This window comes from Macaca fascicularis, chromosome 4, assembly GCF_037993035.2.
Source record: "Macaca fascicularis isolate 582-1 chromosome 4, T2T-MFA8v1.1".
In the NCBI taxonomy this organism is placed as follows: domain Eukaryota; kingdom Metazoa; phylum Chordata; class Mammalia; order Primates; family Cercopithecidae; genus Macaca; species Macaca fascicularis.
This window is the reverse complement of record NC_088378.1, coordinates 148,311,770-148,335,976: the sequence shown is the minus strand read 5'-3', so window position 1 is coordinate 148,335,976 and position 24,207 is coordinate 148,311,770. Positions and strand designations below refer to the sequence as shown.

General features: G+C 42.0%; 1 protein-coding gene and 1 pseudogene across 18 annotated transcripts in view; one reads left to right on the top strand and one right to left on the bottom strand.

Moving 5' to 3' along the window:
* KIAA0319 (KIAA0319 ortholog) overlaps positions 1 to 24,207 on the bottom strand; it is a 106,134-nt gene that overhangs the window by 54,639 nt on the left and 27,288 nt on the right. For 13 of the 18 annotated variants that reach the window (XR_012434166.1, XM_005553906.5, XM_074038778.1 and 10 more), the window contains exon 2: positions 3,034 to 3,191. The exons of 4 other annotated variants lie outside the window; for them this stretch is intronic. Coding sequence is in view for 10 of the 14 variants with exons in the window: in XM_005553906.5 (XP_005553963.3) it covers positions 3,034 to 3,088 (55 nt within the window). In the remaining 4 variants the exon portion in view is untranslated. Of the gene's footprint in view, positions 1 to 3,033; positions 3,192 to 7,735; positions 7,832 to 24,207 lie in introns of those variants that run through there. One more of the 18 variants, XM_065544357.2, reaches the window with a different exon arrangement.
* Positions 726 to 2,011, top strand: LOC102124967 (keratin, type II cytoskeletal 8 pseudogene; annotated as a pseudogene).

Sequence of the window (24,207 nt, the reverse complement as noted above, 5' to 3'; positions counted from 1 at the left end):
TACTTCTGGCCCCTGGGCCTTCAGCAGCCACTCCTACACAAGCTGGTCTGGTGCCAGCATCAGCTCCTTGAGCTTCTCTTGAGTAGGCAGCAGCAGCAGCTTCCAAGGTGGCTTGGGCACCAGTATGGGTCTGGGTGGAGGCTATGGTGGGACGAGTGGTATGGAGGGCATCACAGCCGTCACAGTCAACTAGAGCCTGCTGAGCCCCCTTAAGCTTGAGGTGGACGCCAACATCCAGGCCATGTGCACCCAGGAGAAGGAGCAGATCAAGACCATCAACAAGTTTGCCTCCTTTACAACAAGGTATGGTTCCTGGAGCAACAGAACAAGGTGCTGGAGACCAACTGGAGCCTCCTGTAGCAGCAGAAGACAGTTCGGATGAATGTGGACCACATGTTTGACTGCTACATCAACCTTCAGCAGCAGCTGGACATGCTGGGCCAGGAAAAGCTGAAGCTGGAGGCCGAGTTTGGCAACACCCCAGGGCTAGTGGGGGATTTCAAGAACATGTACAAGGACAAGATCAATAATTTTACAGAAGGCTGGGCACAGTGGCTCACATCTGTAATCCGAACAATTTGGGAGGCTGAGGTGGGTGGATCACCTGAGGACAGGAGTTTGAGACCAGCCTGACCAACATGGTGAAACCCTGTCTCTACTAAAAATACAAAAATTAGCTGGGCATAGTGGCAGATGCCTGTAATTCCAGCTACTCGGGAAGCTGAGGCAGGAGAATTGCTTGAACCCAGGAGGCAGAGGTTGCAGTGAGATCTTGCCATAGCACTCCAGCCTGGGTGAGAGTGAGACTCCATCTCAAAAAAAATAAATAAATCAACAAATAAATTTTAGCGACAGAGAATGAATTTGTCCTCATCAAGAAGCATGTGGATAAAGCTTACATGAACAAGGTAGAGCTGGAGGAGTCTCGCCTGGAAGGGCAGAACAACGAGATCAACCTCCTCAGGCAGCTGTATGAAGAAGAGATCCGGGAGCTGCAGTCCCAGATCTCAGACACATCTGTGGTGCTGTCCATGGACAACAGCTGCTCTCTGCACATGCACAGCATTACTGCTGAGGTCAAGGCCCAGTATAAGGAGATCACCAACCGCAGCCAGGCTGGGGCTGAGAGCCTGCACCAGGTCAAGTATGAGGAGCTGCAGGCTCTGGCTGGGAAGCACAGGGATGACCTGCATCATACAAAGACAGAGATCTCTGAGATGAATCAGAACATCGGCTGGCTCCAGACTGAGACTGAGGGCCTCAAAGGCCAGAGGGTTTCTCTAGAGGCCACCATTGTGGATGCCGAGCAGCATGGGGAGCTGGCCATTAAGGATGCCAATGCCAAGCTGTCCGAGTTGGAGGCCACCCTGCAGTGGGCCATGCAGGACATGGCGCAGCAGCTGCATGAATACGAGGAGCTGATGATCATCAAGCCAGCCCTGGACATCAAGATTGTCACCTACAGGAAGGTGCTGGAGGGCGAGGAGAGCCGGCTGGAGTCTGGGATGCAGAACGTGAGTATCCATATGAAGACCACCAGTGGCCACTCAGGTGAGCTGAGCTCGGCCTATGGGGGCCTCACAAACCCTGGTCTCAGCTACAGCCTGGGCTCCAGCTTTGGCTCTGGTGGGTGCTCCAGCTCCTTCAGTGGCACTAACTCCTTCAGGGCCATGGTTGTGAAGAAGATCGAGATTCATGATAGGAAGCTGGTGTCTGAATCCTCTGATGTTCTGTCCAAGTGAATGGCCACAGCAGCCCCTCCCAGCCTACCCCTTCCTGTGACTGCCCCAGAACTTGTTAGGGAGGCCGCTGTGCAGGGGAGCATAGGGAACAGGAGACCCACCTGAGGCTCAGCCCTCACACTCAGCCCACCCGCGGGGGAGTTCACTGCCTGAGGTATCCCCTATCCCCCTTGCCCATGCCTCCAGCTACAAAACAATTCAATGGTTTTTTTCCAAAATAAACCCTCAGCTAGTTCTGCCAACTGCCAAAAAAAAAAAAAAAAAAAAAAAAAAAGGAAGATGAGGAAATTGCAAATAACATTTATTGGGATGCAATAACTCAGGAATTCATATTTTGAATTAGGGGAGAACGCCTCATAAGAAAAGGGCAAAAAGGAATGAAAAAGTAGAGATTTGCAAGGAAAAAAATATGGGTCTCTAAACATTAATGACATCATCTAAAACATTAATGAAGATATTTTCTAGAATATATTAAAGATGAAATAAGGGGACATTTTGTCTTATACACTCAGCAGCAATGAGTTTGATAAGATGGGTGGATGGAGGGGAGTAAGTGATCTACAAGTCATGACAGGGCTTTTCCAATGGCCATCCTTTCTGGAGTGGCCCTCACATCATATCAAATGGTGCTGCCCAAAATTTGGGTGCTTCTGAATCATCTCCAGGTGCTGCTGAAAACCCAGATCCCAGAGCCACACCCCTAGGAGTTCTGATTCAGTAGGCCTGGAGAGTGGCATGAGAAATTGCATTTTAACAAGGGTCTTGCCAAGGTTATCTTCATTATGGCTTTGTTACATTTTGATAAACTGTACAAAACACTTTTTCTAGCCATATCACCACCCTCAATCCTTGGTATACTCAAATGGGCTTAGCCAGCCCAGCCTAGTCATGGGTCTTCTTAAATGATGCTCACCAATGATTTTTTGCCATGGGTGTATCCACCAAAAGCAAACTGAGTATAATGAAAATAAAGATTTCTGATCAAAGAAAGTCTGGCCTTTCCAGCCAGATCTAGTATGCAATTCTTTTCAGTATACAAACATAAAGTTTTCCTAGTATATGTGAAATGTGATTTTATTTTCCCATGGAATAGTCATGATAATAATAAACTTAAATTCCTGTTTACAGAAAACCATTCATGCATGAGGTCTGCCTTTCATGCTTTTACCTGTAAAATAATTCTATTGAAAAGCAAACCAACAGCACCTTCACCTCAGGTTGATCTGAGTTGCTTACACTAGACAAGAAACTCAAGCCCAACACAGGTATCTCCAAGGTAGTAGTTCCCTACCTGCAACTGTCACCAGCAGCAGCAATGAAGAGAGCACACCTGTGGGGGGCGCCATTCTGCACCACACTGGGTGATGGCAGGCTTCTGAGGCGGCCCTGCAGAGCGTTTGGTGCAAGCTTCCTTTGATGTTTTTTAGGAGCCAGATTTGGCCTCAAGAACTTCAAAGGAAAAACATAAAAGAGGAAGGAAGAAAAGAATAGGTAAATGTAGAAACATCCCAAATTATTTCTATCATTTATTCATGTCAGTGGGAAGCCTGTCCTGGTCACATCACAGAGCCACATCCCAGGCAAACATCCACCTAAAGCATTTGTTCAAATAGCCAGTATAGTTCCTGAGAAGAGCCAAAGAATTTCAGGCTTACTCTCCTTACAAGCTGTGGAAATAAACGAGGACCAACAAAATGAGAAAAGCAAAGGCTATTTATTCAGAGCTTGCTATAGAAAGGCAGTCAGCCACCATCACTTGTCTTTGGCAGAGACTCAGAGACAGGCAGAGGAGTGGGAAAACTTTATAGTGGAAAAAGGGAAAGTCTCAGGTGTGCTCTAATTGGAGGCTGTTGGAAGGGGACGCTGCAGGCGGCTCACTAGAAGTGGGGCATCCTACGTGATTGGTTAGGAGGCATGTTTGGCGTTCTCTGACTGGTCCAAAGTTGGAAGAAGGGATAAAAATTAAGGAAGCCATTAGTTATTAATCAAGTCCTGGTCATTCGGGGCTGACTGTTACAGAAGTTGCTGTTTAGCTTTCAGGATTGTTTTTAGAGACAGCAACCTGGCTTCCTACAAGTCTGACTTATAGCAGGCTGGCTTCCTAGGCTGCTTATTGTAGATAAGGGACTGGTTTCCCAGGCTGTGGATTGTCGGTCAAAGTTCTACTTTATATTTGTTCTGGCCATTGTCTGCTTTTATATGCAGGCTCTCAAAGCTAAAACTATGAAATAATGATGGAATAAATCATACTACTGTATTTCATATATATATGTGTGTATATATATATATTTGAGATGGGGTCTTGCACTGTCATCCAGGCTAGAGTGCAGTGGCACAATCTTGGCTCACTGCAATCTCTGCCTCCTGGGTTCAAGTGATTCTTGTGCCTCAGCCTCCAAGTAGGTGGGACTACAGGCACAAACTACCACACCTGGCTAATTTTTGTATTTTTAGTAGAGATGGGGTTTTGCCATGTTGGCCAGGCTGGTCTCGAACTCCTGGCCTCAACTCCTGGCCTCCTCATCTCAGCCTCTCAACGATTACAGGCGTGAGCCATTGTGCCCAGCCTATATTTCATAAATTCTAACACATAAATATTTTCACATTTTACCATTTCTGATATCAGGATGTCCTACAATTGCAGATGGCCACATGCCAGGCAGGAAGTGGATGGTATTGTTTATGCATGCACATCAGCTGTGCAGAACTGGAGTCAGAGGCTTGGAAGAACATCCCAAAGACAACATAAGGCACTCTCTTAAGAAATGCTGCATCCCAGCCGGGCACGGTGGCTCACACCTGTAATCCCAGCACTTTGGGAGGCCGAGGCAGGTGGGTCACGAGGTCAGGAGATCAAGACCATCCTGGCTAACACGGTGAAACCCTGTCTCTACTAAAAATACAAAAAATTAGCCAAGCATGGTGGCAGGCGCCTGTAGTCCCAGCTACTCTGGAGGCGGAGGCAGGAGAATGGCGTGAACCCAAGAGGCGGAGCTTGCAGTGAGCCAAGATTGTACCACTGCACTCCAGCCTGGGCGACAGAGTGAGACACTGTCTCAAAAAAAAAAAAAAAAAAAAAAAAAAAAAAGAAATGCTGCATCCCCCAAAGCTCATGATGGCGCACAGGCAATATGTGGAAAAGCCACAGGTATCAATAACTGCACTGACAAGTTATTGGGCAGGAAGAAAATTTAAGAATACCTTAATGTGTCAGTTATATGTTCCTTTTTTTTTTTTTTTTTTTTTTTTTTTTTGAGACGGAGTCTCGCTCTGTCGCCCAGGCTGGAGTGCAGTGGCGCGATCTCGGCTCACTGCAAGCTCCGCCTCCCGGGTTCACGCCATTCTCCTGCCTCAGCCTCCCGAGTAGCTGGGACTACAGGCGCCCACAACCGCGCCCGGCTAATTTTTTGTATTTTTAGTAGAGACGGGGTTTCACCGTGGTCTCGATCTCCTGACCTTGTGATCCGCCCGCCTCGGCCTCCCAAAGCGCTGGGATTACAGGCGTGAGCCACCGCGCCCGGCTATATGTTCCTTTTAACATATGCACAAGAATGATTTATGATAAAAATCTGCCTAAATAAGCACCCCCCTCCATTTCTTTCAATTTGTTTAAACATTCTAAGTGAGAAGAAAGTGATAAATCTTGGCTTAATTGACAGCATTTTTTTCCTTAGTGGTATTTAAAATAATCATGCATCTTATTAAATACAATCATTAGCATCTTACATTTAATTGAATTTGGTTAATATAAGCACTTCATTTTTGCCTGGTACTTTCTCAGTGTGATCTTCACAACAACCCAGACATATTGTTATCTCTGCATTAGATGATACAATTGAGGTTCAAAAAAGTGAACTGGTTTGCCCAAGGTAGAAGAACCAGTACAAGGCAGTCTGGACTTGGAGCTGCACTCCAAGTGCTTATTATTTCAAATACATAACACAGACTCCCAGGAGGAAACACAAAAGCTAATGTTCAAAAAATCTACATAAGGTTTCCTAATGTGGTGTCAGAATCCTGCTGTGAGTTGCAAGATGGTATGCTGTGATAAACTAGATTTTAGTTCCAATTCACACCAGTCTTCCCACCCACCCCTTCATTCCTCCTCCCTCCACGCAGAGGATGTGTGGATAAAAACTTATAGAAGGATAAGACTCTTCCTCACCCATTTCCAGAAGCACTGCAGTACTTTTAGAAATTTATAAGTGTCATAGGGATAAAAAAGAGAGGGAAACACCCCTACAGATGTCTCCAGTCAAGTTATTTAAGAACTCTGTGGCAGCCTAGGGGGGGCAGGAAATAACCGGAAACGACAAGGAGCCTGCAAACAAAATCAAACACATAACATTCTCTTAAGATGGTGTCTGGAAGTTCTAGGCCTTGTTTTTGAGTTTAACCGAGGAACAATTCAAATCACAAGAGTGCCGCCCGTTGAACTGCACATAGGGGCCTGCCATCGACCACACAGAGCACAGGTGCTGCCTAGCCTAACACCATCACTGGCCATGCCCTGGGTAGGTGAAAAGGGCCTTTAAGGCCCAGAGTTGGGCTGAGTTAGACCAAGCGACACGAAGGAACCAGAGCAAAGGTGAGCTAAGGTAAGGCCAGGAGGTGGGTGTAACACCTCTGTGTCAGTACAATGGACCCGAGGCCATCAGAACACCTGCTTTGATAAGGTAAAATGGAGAAAGAAAACAGTAAGCATTTCATAACATTCATGCCTAAAACCCTAGAGGAAGAATACCTGGTTCTGCAAAGTTTGCCACCAATAACTCCCTTTGCTTCCAGTGAGGAAAGTATGTTAGAGATGGGAGGTGGAAGGGAAGACTGGCCATCTTCCATCTGCAGCCATCGACTACTCCCTAACCAAAGGGCAAGAGAAGAGCAACTGGCCTCCCAGAAATGACATGTATTCAGCTGCCCAAGGTGCTGGGGCCCAGAATAGCAACACCGCTATCAGCCAGAGATCACTAGTCAAGAATCCCATGGATAAAGATTGGGCCTCCACCGTACCATATGGTTCCTTCAGGCAAATTAAGAAAAGGTAGCTCTAAGAGAAGATACTGCTCTGAAGGAACACAGTTTGGCAAATGGACTGTAAACCAAATTCCCAATCCCATGCCCCTTTGATGAATGCCTTTGGTTGTGCAAGGTACAACTTTCACAACCATATCGTACCTGGAAAGCAATTCATTGTCATTATCTCAGTGCAAACTTTACAAGTGCACAGCATAAAAAGCGTTTCCTCTTCTCAATACCATATTTAAGGTTCTTTTTGGGGGGTACATTAATGTAAGAAGACAATGCGTCTCCATTTCCTCAACATTAAAAGACATATGGACTAGGTGTTATCAAAATTCCTTCAGTTCTAATAGCTTATAAGTGTTGCTTTTTTGTTTTTGTTTTTGTTTGTTATTTTGGGACAGAGTTTTGCTCTTGTCACCCAGGTTGGAGTGCAATGGTATGATCTTGGCTCACAGCAACCTCTTCCTCCCAGGATCTTGGCTCACAGCAACCTCTTCCTCCCGGGTTCAAGTGATTCTCCTGCTTCAGTCTCCTGAGTAGCTAGGATTACAGGTGCCAACCACCATGGCCAGCTAATTTTTGTATTTTTAGTAGAGATGGGGTTTCACCACGTTGGCCAGGCTGGTGTCAAACTCCTGACCTCAGGTGATTCACCCACCTTGGCCTCCCAAAGTGCTGTGATTACAGGCATGAGCCACTGCACCTGGCCAAGTGTTGCTTTTTAAATACATAGTTAGTTAGTACTTTATGGGTTAAATAATGCTTCACATATATTATCTTATCTGATCTACTTGTAGGAACTGTTAGGAGTTAGGAGCTCTCATTCCCATTTTACAGGAAAGGACGCTGAGTTTCAGAGTCAGTCTTTAGACTCAAGACCTCAAGCTTTCACTGTGGCACCCCCACCCTCTTTGATGGTTCTGTGAAGTTCGTCCATTCCACTCTGGATTACTTAAGACTTTCCTTACTTATTATTCAGTCTCCGAATGACCCAGTTCTCTTGACGGACTCATGCTCTCTCCTGCTGCTTGCCTTCTGCCCACCTCACTGTAGTTTTCTGTCTTCATTAAAAGGGAAGAAAACATTTAAAGAATTTACATAGAAAGCCTGTCAAGCTCTTTAACAATTTTGATCAAAGGTAAAGTTGAGTCGAGTGACAAAATAGAACTTTTAAAATAAGGCTTCACAAGTTCAAAATGTTATAAATAGTACAAGCCCATATATCCTTCCATAAACTCTGCATGGGTCAATTGTATACATGTAAAGATCTGAAAGGAAACATCCTCCCATGGTGAAAACCGGTGACAATAATAAATGCTTTTTTCCTTTTCCTTTTTTGCTTCTTTTCTGATCCGTATTTTCTATTTTTTCTAAACTGAACACATCTTACCTTTGTATTAATAAAATACACTTGTAGTTTTCATTTTTATAGAAGACAGATATTTTAATATGGTCATTCTGACACAGGTTTTTAAACAAAATTACCGAGAGATGTTGGAATGGATGTTTCTTTTTTTTTTTTTTTTTTTTTGAGACAGAGTCTGACTCTGTTGCCTAGGCTGGAGTGCAGTGGTGCAATCTCAGCTCACGCAACATCCACCTCCCAGGTTCAAACGATTCTCCTACCTCAGCCTCCCAAGTAGCTGGGACTGCAGGTGCGTACCACCATACCCGGCTCATTTTTGTATTTTTAGTAGAGACGGGGTTTCGCCATGTTGGCCAGGCTGGCCTCGAACTCTTGACCTCAAGTGATCTGCCCACCTCGGTCTCCCAAAGTGTTGGGATTATAGGTGTGAGCCACTGCACCTGGCCGGAATGGATATTTCTGACTCCTGATATTTCTGGCCATATCCTGTTCCTCAATCTCATTCCTTCTCTAGGCTTCCGGTCACGCATGACCCCTAGGCCATCTGAGAAGCCTCACCCCAGCTGAATTCTTTCCCTTCTTTGGGTGATAGTGATGACATCACTGATTCAGAGATGGGGTAAGGCTCAGGACTGGTGTCAGAGAATGAATGAGATGTGGGAATGGGGTGAGCCCAGAGATGGGGCCAGAAATGAGCAAAGTACAGAAAGGTATTCAACAAGTACTGATGGAGCACTTTCTGTGCCAGGACACGGACAACGGAGGGATGAAGGTCAAAGATGCAAAGAATGAGGCTCAAGGATAAGATGAAGGTGACTGTGGCAAAGACTGCCTGTTCAGTGAACATTCTCCATTTATTCCTTAGTAATAAAACACATAATTATCTGGGGCCCCAGAATACCCAACTAACAGACCCCTCACCTTTTGCAGCTTAGTGTGGTCATGTGATTATACACTGGTCAAAGAGACAGAAAAGGAACTATTGAATAAAACTTCTGAGGAAAGCTCTTTTTGTCCTCCTCATCTTTTCTTCTTCCTGCTGCCTAGAACAGAATACAAGGTCTGCTGCCACAGCAGCCATCTAGGACTACACGGAGGCCTTGAGAAAGCAAGCCAGCGCTGGGAAGATGGAAGGAGCTGGGTCCTTGAAGACGCGGGACTGCCTACCAGCCCTGGACAGCCAACCTTTGATTTCTTGAGGAAAAAATAAACTTTTCTCTCATTTAAACCACTGCTTATCTTGAACATCTGTTTCTAAGAAGCCAGGCCGGGTGCAGTGGCTCATGCCTGTAATCCCAACACTTTGGGAGGCTGAGGCGGGTGGATCACCTGAGGTCAGGAGTTCGAGACCAGCCTGACCAACATGGTGAAACCCTGTCTCTACTAAAAATACAAAAATTAGCCAGGCGTGGAGGCACACACCTGTAATCCCAGCTACTTGAGAGGCTGAGGGTGGGAGAATCACTTGAACCCAGGAGGTGGAGGTTGCAGTGAGCCGAGATTGTGCCATTGCACTCCAGCCTGGGCAACAAAAGCTAGACTCCATCTCAAAAAAAGAAAAGAAAGAAAGCCAGACCTAATTTTATCTGGTAAGTGACAGTACTTGACCTTTTTTTTTTTCCTGTTTATGGGTTATAAAATACTTCGGTTCAGGTAAGATCAAAGCAGACACCTATAGTGAGTAATGGCTGCTTTATGGAGAACACAAATACTATAATGCCAAATGACAATCTAATAATTTTTAAAGTGGCAGATATACCCCTGTATTCTGAAATCACTTATATGGTAGCTAACATTTGTTTCCTTACAGAAGCAATTAATTTTTTAGGTGTATGTATATTTTCTCTTCAACTAAATTGTAAACTTCCTGAGGAAAGGGACGAATTTAAAACATAAGCTGACACATTTATACCGCTAGGTTTTACTTATTTCTCATCTACTAATATTAACAATTTTAGTTAAAAAAAGAATGCTTAAGTATGCATTTTAAATACAAATATGTTCCTTTCGTTAAAAACATTTTTTAAAATGACATGATTTCAAAATTGCTGCTCTCCAGGCCAAATAACTTTGCATTCCCCAACTGTGAATGAAGTAATTGGCAGCATAGTAGAAAGAAGATGCTTAAATGCCCATTTTTAATTCTCAAGGAGAAAACAATTTAAAAAATAAACAGAAGATTAAATTATATCCATATCTCTTCAAATTCTAACAATTAACAACAACTAGGTAGAAGATGTAACAGAAAACTATAGCAATAAAAATTACAGAAACCATAATAGAGGACTACAGCAGCAGCAACAGACAAAAAATAGAAGACCTAAGGCTGACTTTAACAAGGTATTTGCATATCTATTTTAAGACAACCTTAAAATGCTACTCAGGAAAAAATAAATAAATAAAATGCTACTGAGGAACACAAAAAAACCTTAAATAGATGGAGAAAAACCTTAAATAAATGGGGAAAAACATGAATAAATATTCTTGGACAAATAGACTCAGTATCATAAATATATCAGTGTTTCCTAAATTAACCCATAAAGTTCTTCATGTCCAATAAAATGATGCTGGCAGAATTTTTATTTGGGTGAATGAAAAACTAGAAAAAATGAATTTTAAAGTGCACATGGGAAAATTAACAAGAAAAAAGGCCAAAATTTTTTGAAAAGGAAGATAATCGAGGGAAGACTGGTCTTACCATATAATGAAATATATTATTTTAAAAATCATTAAAAGAGGATGGTACAGGTGCAAAAATGGATCACTGAATGGTACAGATATTCAACAAATGGATCCAAATACTTCCAAGACCAAAGGACATGATTAAAAATGGCATGTCAAATCAGTGGAGAAGGCCAAGTACAGTGGCTCAGGCCTGTGAGTCAACTGCTTACACTTTGGGAGGCTGAGGCGGGTGGACTGCTTGAGCTCAGGAGTTAGAAACCAACTTGGGCAATATGATGAAACCTCGTCTCTACTAAAACGACAAAAAATTAGCTGGGTTTGGTGACAGCCACCAGTAATCCCAGCTACTTAGGAGGCTGAGGCATGAGAATCGCTTAAACTTGGGAGGTAGAGGGTGCAGTGAGCTGAGATTATGCCACTGCACTCCAGCCTGGGTGACAGAGCCAGGCCCTGTCTCAAAAAAAAAAAAAAAAAAAGAAAGGCCGGGCACAGTGGCCCACACTTGTAATCCCAGCACTTTGGGAGCCCGAGGCGGGCAGATCATGAGGTCAGGAGATCGAGACCATCCTGACCAACATGATGAAACCCCATCTGTACTAAAAATACAAAAATTAGCCAGGCATGGTGGCACACGCCTGTAATACCAGCTACTCGGGAGGCTGAGGCAGAAGAATTGCTTGAACCCGGGAGGCAGAGGTTGCAGTGAGCCAAGATCGTGCCACTGCACTCCAGCCTGGGCAACAAGATCGAGATTCTGTCTCCAAAAAAAAAAAAAAAATCAGTGGAGAAAAGGTAGGTCGTTAAATAAATTGTATTAGAGAAACAGGTAGCAACTGAAAAAAAATGCTAAGCTGTATCCCTGCACCAAGATAAATTTCTTTTTCTTTTAGTTTTTACTTTTACAGGTGTTGAAATAAATTTCTAATGAAAAGCACAAGCCCATAAAAGCACTACAAGAAACTATGAGAGTGACTTTTGACAAGGGCTCCAGGACAATTCAATGGGGAAAGAATAGTCTTTTCAACAAATGATGCCGCAACAAACAGATATCAACATGCAAAAGAATAAAATTCGACCCCTACCACACACCATATACAAAAATCGACTCAAAATGGATCAAAGACTCAAATATCAGAACTAAAACTACAAAACTATTAGAAGAAAACATGGGTGTCAATCTTCATGAACTTTGAATACGCAATGGTTTCTTAAATATGACACCAAAAGGACAAACAATAAAAGAAAAAATAGATAAAATAGACATCACCAAAATGAAAAACTTTTGTGCTTCTAAGGATACCATCAAGCAAGTGAAAAGACAGCCCACGGAATGGGATGAAATTTTTGCAAATCAAAAATCTAATAAGAGACTTGTATCTAAAGTATACAAATAAGCATTATAAGTCAATAATAAAAAGACAAATCATTTTAAATATGAACAAGAACCTGAATAGACAGTTCTCCAAAAAAGATACATAAATGGCTAATAAGCTCATGAAAATATGCTCAATATCATTAGCAATCAGGGAAATGCAAGTCAGAGAGACAATGAGATACCACCTCATACCCACTAGCATGGCTATAATAAAAAAGATAATTAAAAACATTGTCAAGCATGTGAGAAATTGGACTCCTCATACACTGTTGATGAGAATGTAAAATAGTGCATGCAGCCACTTAGAAAATAATTTGGTAGCTCTTCAAACAGTTAAACAGAGTTACTATATAACCCAGCAATTCTACTCCTATGTATATACCCAAGAAAAATGAAAACATATAGCCACAAAACAATGTGTACATGATACAGGAGTTAGGCCTGGCAGGGTGGCTCGCTCCTGTAATCCCAGCACTTTGGGCGGCTGAGTGGGGAGGATCGCTTGAGCCCAGGAGTTTGTGATGAGCCTGGGCAACATAGGCTGAGTCTATGGTTTTTTTGAGCCAACTCTGTCTCAAAAAAAAAAAAAAAAAAAAAAAATTGTATGTGAATGTTGATAACAGCCAAAAAGTAGAAACAACCCAAACATTCATCAACTGAAAAATGGATAAAAATAATGTGGTATATCCATGTAAAGGCATAATAGGCAATATAAAGGAATGAAGTATGAATACATGCTAGAGCATGATAAACCTTGAAAATATGCTTAAAAAAAAAAAAAAAAAAACCAAAAACATTATGCTAAGTGAAAAGAAGCCAGTCAGGAAGAACCACATATTATATGATTCAATTTATATGAAATATGCAGGATGGTCAACTCCACATAGACAAAAAGTAGATTAGTAGTTGTTCAAAGTTGGCAGATTGGAAGAAAATGGGGAGTAAACTATAAGATGTAGAGAATTTTTGCTTTTTGTTTGTTTGTTTGTTTTAAAGTAATGAAAACATTCTAGGCCAGGGGCAGTGGCTCATGCTTGTAATCCCAGCACTTTAGGAGGCTGAGGCGGGCAGATCACCTGAGGTCAGGAGTTAGAGACCAGCCTGGCCAACATGCTAAAATACAAAAATTAGCCAGGCATGGTGGCGGGTGCCTGTAGTCCCAGCTACTCAGGAGGCTGAGGCATGAGAATCGCCTGAATCTGGGAGGTGGAGGTTGCGGTAAGCTGAGATCATGCCACTGCACTCTAGCCCGGGTGACAAAGAAAGACTGTCACAAAGAAAAAAAAAGAAAAGAAAAATATGGATAAATTTTATCCACTAATAAAATATATGGATTTTTTAAATGTTCATGGAAAATCACCATAAGTGCAGTAAAAGTGTCAACAACAAACTGGGAAAATATTTGCAACTCATATTGCAGACAAAAGATAATTTCCCTAACACATAAGAGCACTTTCAAATTAATAAAAATTCAACAGAAAAAGTCTATCAACAGAGAGAACATAGAAAAGAAAATATAAGCACATTTGAAATACATTAAAAGATGTTCAGGCCCGGGGGCGCAGTTGCTCACCCCTGTAATCCCAGCACTTTGGGAGGCTGAGGCAGGTGGATCACTTGAGCCTAGGAGTTCAAGACCAGCCTGGACAACACAGGGAGACCCTATCCCTTAAAAAAATATAATTAGTGTGGCATAGTGATATGCACCTATAGTCCCAGCTACTCAGAAGGCTGAGGCAAGAGGATCACTTGAGCCCAGGAAGCAGAGGTTGCAGAAAGCTGAGATCACATTACACTCCAGCCTGGGTGATAGAGTGAGACTCTGTCTTAAAGAAAAAAAAAATAAAGAAAAAAGAAAAAGAAAAAAAGGATGCTCAAATTTACTCGTAAAAAGAAAAATGCAAATTAAAACAATGAGATGCCATTTTTTACCTAAGAGATTGTCATATATGGAAAAAGTCTGGGCCAGGCATGGTGGCTCACACCTGTCATCACAATACTTTCGGAGGCCCAGGCGAGAGGATCACTTGAGTCCAGGAGTTCGAGGCAGGCCTAGTCAACACAGCGAGACCTCATCTCCACAAAACAAAAGAATTAGCCAAGCATAGTGGCACCACCTGTAATTCCAGCTACTCGGGAGGCTGAGGTAAGAGAATTACTTGAACCTGGGAGGTCAAGGCTGCAGTGTGTCCAGATTGTGCCACTGCACTCCAGCCTGGGTGACAGAGTGAGACCCTGTCTACAAAATAAAGAAAAAGAAAAGATGGAAAAAAGAAAGAAAAACTGGAAACAACCCAATGTTTGTCAGCAGAAAACCAATTAAATAAACTACGGTCTGGTCATAAAATGAAATACCTTGCATTAGTAAAGAAGCTCTTCATGTACTGTTATATACTAAGACCTTTTGTTAAGTGAAAAAAGAAAGTGTAGAATAGTATATACAGTACTCACCTCTTGTGGGAAAGGGAATGGGGTGGGAGAAATATAAACATAAATTTGCTTGAAAATGTATAAAATATCTCTGGAAGAATACACAAAAAATTGTTAAGATCTGTGCTGATGAGGGGAAGAGGGCTCAGGGAGAATTTTTTTTAAAACAAATAGCCTTTTGTACTTTGTGAATTATGTGAATGTCTTTAATATTTTAAAAACAAATAAATTTAATATTCCTGCCTTTACTTTTGGTCGCTGAGAGCTTACATCTACTTACTCGGCATTAAGAGCTTCGAGTGAGTAACACCAGAGAGCAGTAAGAAAAGACCTGGGTTAAATGCAGGAAGGGAATCTGCGCCTAACACAGAGAGGGGTGGTGGATGAGCAGGGTGGGCAGACTTAGCAAATGAAAATACAGTGCTAGGATTCCCAGGTAAATGTGAATTTCAGGTGAATAATATTTTTTTAATTCTGCAGTATTTGGGACATTATTACAGTGTTTTGTCTGACTCTAACTATGAGAAAATGCCCATGTGCCCTAGGCAGCCCATTTAGAACTACAGCTCATGTATTTCTCTCCCCAGAAGATCTACAAACACAACACTATGAAGAGAAAGAGCTGACATTTACACTTCACTCCTAGAAGCAACAGCTCAACCCAGATTTTCAGTCCATATCCTCAATCCCCACTGATTTCTAAAATCACTTAACGTAAGCACAAACAACTGGTTAACAAGAGAAAGAACACGAGGAGGAACAGAGAGATCATTTGAGGGAAAGAAAGAAACAAAATGAGGGAAAGACCTAGAAAACAAACCACTGAACAAAAGGAATGGATTTTCATTTTAATTTTCAATTTTTTTTGCATTGAGTAACCTTTATTTCAAAGAGATGGAATTACCATGCTGCTCTGAGACAAATTATTTTTCAGAGCTGGCTAACAGCTTTCATCTCAGCTGGGGCTGAGTGTATGAAAAAAAAATCCTGTATATGACAGCCAGGATTCAACATAGCCAGAATCTGATATTTACTTCTTAACTGCCTTGGTTTTTGGTAAGGCTTGCCCAGAACTATCCTGTGGATAATAGGAGGAAATATATTATTCATAGATTTCTGTTTCCATTTCACTACAGTTGAGTTTGCTTTTGATTTTAGAAAAGTAGCTGCGACCAATACACACAGGTCAACTAAGAACAACCCCAAGACACCTCATGGCAGGTTTCCTAAGACTGTGATGAATTGCGAGCATGTTTCACAGATTGATTAAAATGTTGGAAGGGGCCAGCCTTAGCAATTCCTAACATATGCCAGGACAGATGCCTTGGGAGAGGAAGCAAATGCTCCCAACTGTGTCTCCATGCCCTTCTCTTCTCCTCCTGGTCTTCTTTCTATCACCTCCCAATCGCCCAGTGCTCTCTCCCATAGCCTGGAAATATCCAGCTCAGAAGCCTGTTATCTATGCAGCCTTCCTCAGCTTCCCAAACACAGCCTCCAAGCTGAGGTCACTGCATCCTCCTCTAGACAAGTCCCAAGGCTAGATTATCACCACAAGTGCAACTATGTATAAAAATTGTAATTCACATTTGTAAAAACTACCATTCATTCCATAATGTTCCTGGCATTTTACATCCATTAGTTTTAATCCTCTGGGGAACAAAACAAAACAAAACAATTACATATTATTGTCCCCATTTTATAGATGATGAAACCGAAGCTCAGAAAGGCTAAGGTATCCAAGAATTAGACCCAATCTGGGTGTGTGTGACACCATAGAATATGTTCTTTCTCTATGCTGTGCTGCATATGTGTCTCTCTCCTTCACTTAAAAAAAAAAAAATCAATTGGGTTTTCTTCTAATTTATAAAAGCAATAAATATTTATTATAGAGAATCCAAGCAATCAGGTGTAGCACAGTGAATGACATTGTTTTACCAGCCAGTCCCTCGCTGTCATTCTCCTCTCTGCCAAGTGACCTCACTATGTCATCATCACTCAGCACCTCGTCGCCTGGTTCCCATACATCCCACTGTAAGCCACAGGGCAGGGGCTCTGTCTGATTGCAACTATATTCCCAGGTACTATAGGAGGGGTTGGTACAAAGTAAGAGCTCAAATTTCTTCAATAAATGTATGAATGAATAAATGAATGATAAATCTCCTGAATAATTAAAAGTGAACTGTAATATATAGTATTTAGAGTTAATTGTAATGAACTTGTAAACAATTCCATTAATTTACATTATACAGCTTTTTTACTTTGGTCTTATTTTTATTGGCATCCATGTGAAATGACAAATGTACATTATACCATTATGAATAATAATAAAAGATTGGAAACAACCTAAATGTCAATTGACAGGAGACTGGTTTAACAAATTATGATATAGCCAGGTAATGAAATTCTATGCAGCTCTATATACACATTGGTATTATTGAAATCTCTAGATATTAAGTAAAAAATGCAAGCAAAGTCAGTGATTATAGTAAGCTACCTTTATGAAGAAGAAAGGAGGATATTTATTTCTATATATCCTATTTGCTTGTATTTGCAAAAAAATGCAGAAGAATATAAAACAAACTAAGAGAAGTGATTATGTGTGGAGGGAAAGAAAAGGGAAATTAGGTGAGACACAAGGGTGGGAAAGAGACCTCCTACAGAGTAAGTTTTTATATGTTTTTACTCTAGATAATGTGATATAGCCTATAAATACTTTAATCACTTTTTTTTTTTTTTTTTTTTTTTGAGACGGAGTCTCGCTCTGTCACCCAGGCTGGAGGGCAGTGGCACGATCTCGGCTCACTGCAAGCTCCGCCTCCCGGGTTCACGCCATTCTCCTGCCTCAGCCTCCGAGTAGCTGGGACTACAGGTGCCCGCCACCACGCCCGGCTAATTTTTTGCATTTTTAGTAGAAACGGGGTTTCACTGTGTTAGCCAGGACGGTCTCGATCTCCTGACCTCGTGATCCGCCCGCCTCAACCTCCCAAAGTGCTGGGATTACAGGCGTGAGCCACCGCGCCTGGCAAGTTAATCACTTTTAAAGACAAAAAGTGTTACAAAACAGCAGTTCCATGCCTATTCTCCCCAGTCCCAAGACCTACTCTGAAGATATAACCACCTTCAACACTTCCAGTTCTTCTTTCTGTTACTTTGCCTCCATCTTTTAAAAGATAATGTATATCACTATTTCTTGAGCTTTCCATTTCAAACATTCTCTTTTGCATCTTACTATGAAAGATGAAGACTTAGTCACCTCCTACCATGCTGCACCCAGACACATACACACATCATCCCTTCTCTACTTCTCTCTCATGGTTCTGGTATCGTTTAATTCCATCTATAGTCAGTATATCAAAGAGGGAGTCCCTCTTAAGAAAAAATATTATCAGAAATATGAGTTTCTCTGGTAAGATGAACATCCATCTTTTAAGCAAGGCAGTGCTTTCTAGAACTGAAAAACCAAGAAGACAATTGTCAAAGTGAATTTTTCCAGACTCTTCTACAGAAGACATTATTTGTGGGTATTAAAGACTCTCTGTTGTATGTTGCTTTAATACTCCTTGGAAATATTGCTTAAATACAAGGCTTTACAAAAATTACTGGTGTGAAAATTGAGGATATTTTTAAAACCCAATTAATAATGTAAAACATCCGGTATGATCCTCTTGAGGTATCCTTAAAAATTCATATATTCATATACCATTCAAGTCTAATTTAACTTGATGTTCTTAAGATGAGTAATTAAGTTTCTTACTGCAGTATGATTTTTAATAAGGTTATTATATATTTTATTGAGATGAAGTCTCGCTCTGTCACCAGGTTGGAGTGCAGTGGCAGCAATCTCGGCTCACTGAAACCTCCGCCTCCCGGGTTCAAGCGATTCTCCTGCCTCAGCCTCCCAAGTAGCTGGGACTATGCACGCCACCATGCCCAGCTAATTTTTGTATTTTTAGTAGTGACGGGATTTCACCATGTTGGCCAGGATGGTCTCCATCTCTTGACCTCGTGATCTGCCCGCTTTGGCCTCCCAAAATGCTGGGGTTACAGGCGTGGGCCACCGTGCTCGGCCTGGTAATTTTTGACAGCGTATTTTCTAAAAACCCATACGAATGCAGTATAGACTTTAAAAAATAACTTTTATTTTCTATAGGGTTTACGTTATTATAACTATGTGAATATTCTCACTAATGAACCACATATATATCTTTCTCTTAAAAACTTTCGTTGGCTGGGCGCTGTGGCTCACGCCTGTAATCCCAATACTTTGGGAGGCTGAGGCCAGCGTATCACGAGATCAGGAGATCCAGACCATCCTGGCTAACACAGTGAAACCCCGTCTCTACTAAAGAGACAAAAAATTAGCCGGGTGAGGTGGCGGGCACCTGTAGTCCCAGCTACTCGGGAGGTTGAGGCAAGAGAATGGAGTGAACACAGGAGGCGGAGCTTGCAGTGAGCCGAGATCGCGCCACTGCACTCCAGTCTGGGCTACCTCGGGAGTTACTAAATTTCTCATTTGGTTGCTTTCTCAGTTTTCTATATATCTATCACTATTCTTTTCCAAATATAACAATAAAAGTATAAAATGTTTTTCAGTAAGTCAAACTCATCACTCATATAAAGAAATAATGATGTTTAATTAAGTTAATAATAAAATGCTGAATTCAAAGAGGACTTTAAAAATTGGGGGATGTTAAAGGGATGTCAAGTAAAGATATTTAAGCAAATTTAAAAACTTTATTATTAATATTTCATTTAAAAGTTGATATTTAATATCATAAAAGTAGGAAGGATATAATCTCATAATAAGGAACAACCATTTACATTTAATAAATGTAGTCGTGATAACTAAAAAAAGTCCCAGTAATAATACAATGGAACCTCAAATGTGAAATATTAGGATATGATTAAATATTATTGAATATCCCTACAATGAATTACAATGAAGGCATTTAAATAATCTAGTAGCAGAGCACTTAATGGTATGATACAATGTCTATGATACAGTATTATATAAAAAATAGAGCTTATAAACAGAAAACACAGTATTATCCAGGAATGGAAAAAGCCTGGATTTCTATATCTAGTAAAACAGCAATGTGGCAAAATCTTGATATTGCTGGGGAAAATATAATAAATATGCTTTTAAATACCTAGCTGTACTCACAAGAGAATGAAGGATATCCCTAAAGGCCCAAAACAAAGAGGGAGCTAGAAAACAGAGTGGAAAGCTTATGGCGAAGCTGCAGCTGCCAGACACAGTGCTGATTTGTACAACAGAGAGATGTGAGTTTCATGGATGCACAGAGGACAGAAGTCAGAGCCTTGGGCTCACTCAAGGTGGGGAGTAGGAGCAAAAGTGCCTCATAAAGCCAGGAACCCTAAAGAAGTAGAACCTTGGTGGGGCGTGGTGGCTCATGCCTTTAATCCCAGCACTTTGGGAGGCTGAGGCATGTGGATCACCTGAGGTCAGGAGTTCAAGACCACCCTGGCCAACATGCTGAAACCCCGTCTCTACTAAAAATACAAAAATTAGCCAGATGTTGTGGCGCATGCCTATAATCCCGGCTACTTGGGTGGCTGAGGCAGGAGAATCACATGAACCCGGGAGGCGGAGGTTGCAGTGAGCCAAGATCGCACCATTGCACTCCAGCCTTGGTGACAGAGTAAGACTCTGTCTCAAAGGAAAATAAAAATCAAAATAATACAAATAAATAAAAGAAGTAGAACCTCGTTCATGAAGGGTAGACGAGAAAAAAAAAATTGGGTCACTGGGCTCCGTATGAAGATAAACTTCTCCTTCAAGAATTGGCAACTATAGATTTGCTTCACGTAAATTTGGGCTTGGCTTTTCATTACTAGTTTGGTTTAATAAACCCCAGGGGAAGAAATTAACTTAAAGTTGTCCTGAGTTGTCAGTGCGACAGGTACTTAGCAGAGACAATTATAAATTCCTTCTGGAAGAACTTTTCTCAACCCGAGAGAACCTAGACAAACCAGAACTTACAATTCAAAATTACAGGCCAAGTGGAATGGCTCATAGATATAATCCCCACACTTTGGGAGGCCAAGGGAAGAGAACTGCTTGAGCCCAGGAGTTCAAGGCCAGCCTAGGCAACATAGTGAGATGTCATCTCTACTAAAACTTAAAAAAAAAAAAAAAAAAATTAGCCAGGCATCGTGGTGTGCACCTATAGTCCCTGCTACTCAGGAGGCTGAGGTGGGAGAGTTGCCTGAGTTGAGGCTGCAGTGAGCCATGATTACACCACTGCACTCCAGCCTGGGCAACAGAGCAAGACCCTGTCTCGAAAGAACAAAACACCCCCAAACAACAACAACAACAAAAACACACAGAAAGTATAAAACACAGAGAAGAAAGGCAAGAGCATTAGGTCCCAAAGATTTCAGATAATGGAATTCTGGCATATAAATATAAAACAAGATGTTTAAAATGTTTTAAAAAAAAAGAAAAAGAAGTAGCAGCAAGGTATAAGACTTAAAAAGAAAAAAGAAAAAAAAAAAAACCTGGCAGATTTTGAAAAATAACCAAGCACAACTTCTAAAAACAAAAAGATTTCTGCTATTAAAAGCTCAATGGATGGGCTAAATAGCAGATTAGAGACTGCTGAAGAGAGAATTTGTGAATTTAGAAGGTCACATTTGAGCAAAGACTTAGAAGAGATGAGGGAGTGAATCATATGGACAGCTGAGAGGAAAGAGTTCCCAGGCAGAGGGAAAAAGAAACGCAAAGGCTTGAGGGGGGGAGTGTGCCCGTGTACTGCAGGAACAGCAAGAAGGTCAGCAACGCTAGAAAAGGGAAAGTACTAGAAGGTCAGCGAGGGGGATAGTGGAAGGCCGTATTATAGGTTAGTATGAAGGATCTTTGGCTTTCACCATGAGACTGGTAATGTTTCAGGATTAGCGCCCTCGAGCTTCTGCGTTGAAAAGAGAGTGTAGCAGTCAAAGGCTGAAATGGAGAGACAACTTAGCAGCTTCTGCAATAATCCAGGTGAGAGGACAGTGTCTTGCACCAAGATGGTAGCACTGAAGTCCCTAAGGAGTCAGAGCCTTGATTTATTTTAAGGTAGAACATATAGGATTTGCTGATGGATAAGATGTAAGGTGTGACACAAAAACAAGAGTCCTAGATGACTCCTAGCAACTGGAAGAATGGGGTTGCCATTCTCCAAGTGCAAGAGACATCTAAATGGAGCTACTGAATAGGCCACACGATAAACAGGTCCAGGGTTCATGGGAGAGAGGGCTGGAGACATAAACTGGGAGGCATCACTGTGTAGCTGGTATTCAAAGCCACAAGACTGGTTAACACCACCAAGAGAGGGAGTGACAATGGAAAAAGAATGTTCATACTTGAAGGACGAACTTGAGTAGAAAGAGTGAAAATGCACGAGGGGGGAAATGGCCTATTTTCAAAATATTCCGTGAATATGTCTCACCTAGTCACATGCATCTGCAGAGAGGCCTTAATGTGCAAGGAGGAGAAACTTAAAATAAAATAGTGCCTTCTGATCTTGAGAGTGCCATATTTTGCTGCAGCAGGGGTGCAAATCACACTATAGCAATTCCCTGGCTGCTTCAGCCAGAGCAAACCAAATATAGCTCCAGCCTGACTAAAAAGTGCCGACCATCTGAAATGACAATCACATGGATCCCATTCGCTGTTCATTCTAACACTGCTGGATTAATTGGCCTAAAATCCTGTTTTGTGTTTCCTTGGTCATAATATACCACTGAAAATAAGTTAGCAATTTATTTTCAATATATTTTGCAAATATTGGTCGAGAGTAGTGGAGTCAAGCTTCCTGAACTTGATATTCAGACATGAAAAAAGTATGCAAAACTGCTTCACAAATAAAAAAAAAAAAAGAAAATCATTTTTGTCACCTGGACTCTAGCACTCCAGAACTTGGTTTTATTTTTTTTATTTTTTTATTTTTATTTTTATTTTATTTTTTTTTTTTTTGAGACGGAGTCTCGCTCCGTCGCCCAGGCTGGAGTGCAGTGGCCGGATCTCAGCTCACTGCAAGCTCCGCCTCCCGGGTTCACGCCATTCTCCTGCCTCAGCCTCCCGAGTAGCTGGGACTACAGGCGCCCACCACCTCGCCCAGCTAGTTTTTTGTATTTTTTTAGTAGAGACGGGGTTTCACCGTGTTAGCCTGGATGGTCTCGATCTCCTGACCTCGTGATCCGCCCGTCTCAGCCTCCCAAAGTGCTGGGATTACAGGCTTGAGCCACCGCGCCCGGCTATTTTTTTTTTTTATTTTATTTTTTATTTTTTTGAGACGGAGTCTCGCTCTGTCACACAGGCTGGAGTGCAGTGGCGTGATCTCGGCTCATTGCAAGCTCCACCTCCCGGATTCACGCCATTCTCCTGCCTCAGCCTCCCGAGCAGCTGGGACTACAGGCGTCCGCCACCAAGCCCGGCTAATTTTTTGTATTTTTAGTAGAGATGGGGTTTCCCCATGTTGGCCAGGATGGTCTCCATCTCCTGACCTCGTGATCCGCCCGCCTTACCTCTCAAAGTGCTGAGATTACTGGCGTGAGCCACCGCGCCTGGCCCAGAACTTGGTTTTAATCTTAGCTAAGAAGATCCCAAACATGAGGCCCCTTCAATTTTTATTTAAAAAAAAAAAAAAGGAAAAGCTAAAAATTCATAGTTGTGTTTTTGTTTTTTGAGACAGAGTCTCACTCTGTCACCCAGGCTGAAGTGCAGTGGCGCGATCTCAGCTCACTGCAACCTCCACCTCCCGGATTCATGCGATTCTCCTGCCTCAGTCAACCAAGTAGCTGGGATTACAAGCATACACCACCATGCCTGGCTAATTTTTGTATTTTTAGTAGAGACAGGGTTTTACCATGTTGGCCAGGCTGGTCTCGAACTCCTGACCTCAGGTGATTTGCCTGCCTCGGCCTCCCAAAATGCTGGGATGACAGGCATGAGCCACTGCTCCTGGCCTCATACTTGTGTTTTTGCTTTTTTTCTATCTTCAATCTTTCCCTAAAGACAACTGTATTAGTCTGCTCAAGCTTCTATAAAAAAAAAAAAAAGTACTATAGAGTGGGTGGCTTAAATAACCGAATTTATTTCCTCAAAGCTCTGGAGGCTGGAAGTCCCAGATCAAGGTCTGACAAGGTCAGTTTCTGGTGAGGGGAGCCACAGAGGGGGAGACTCTGGCATTTCTTCTAAGAAGTACGCTAATTCTATTGGATCAAGGGCCCACCCTTATGACCTCATTTAAATTTAATTAGCTCCAATAAAGGCTTTACCTCCAAATATAGTCACAGGGGTTAGAGCTTCAACATATGAATTTTGGGGGACACAAACATTCATTCTATAATAGCACCTATCCATATGCCTAGGAATGCAGTTGACTTCCTACTGCCAATTCAAAATGAGAAACAGAAACTATGTGGTATCAGCCAGGGTGGGCACAGAAGAAAACTGAGAAGCATACAGTTCTCCCTTCCATTATGTTTCCACAAACCCAAGCTTCCAAATGAAGGTGTTGGCTGATATTACTTATTTAAGCCTTAAGGTCTTATGATTTCTTAGGACATTAGCATTT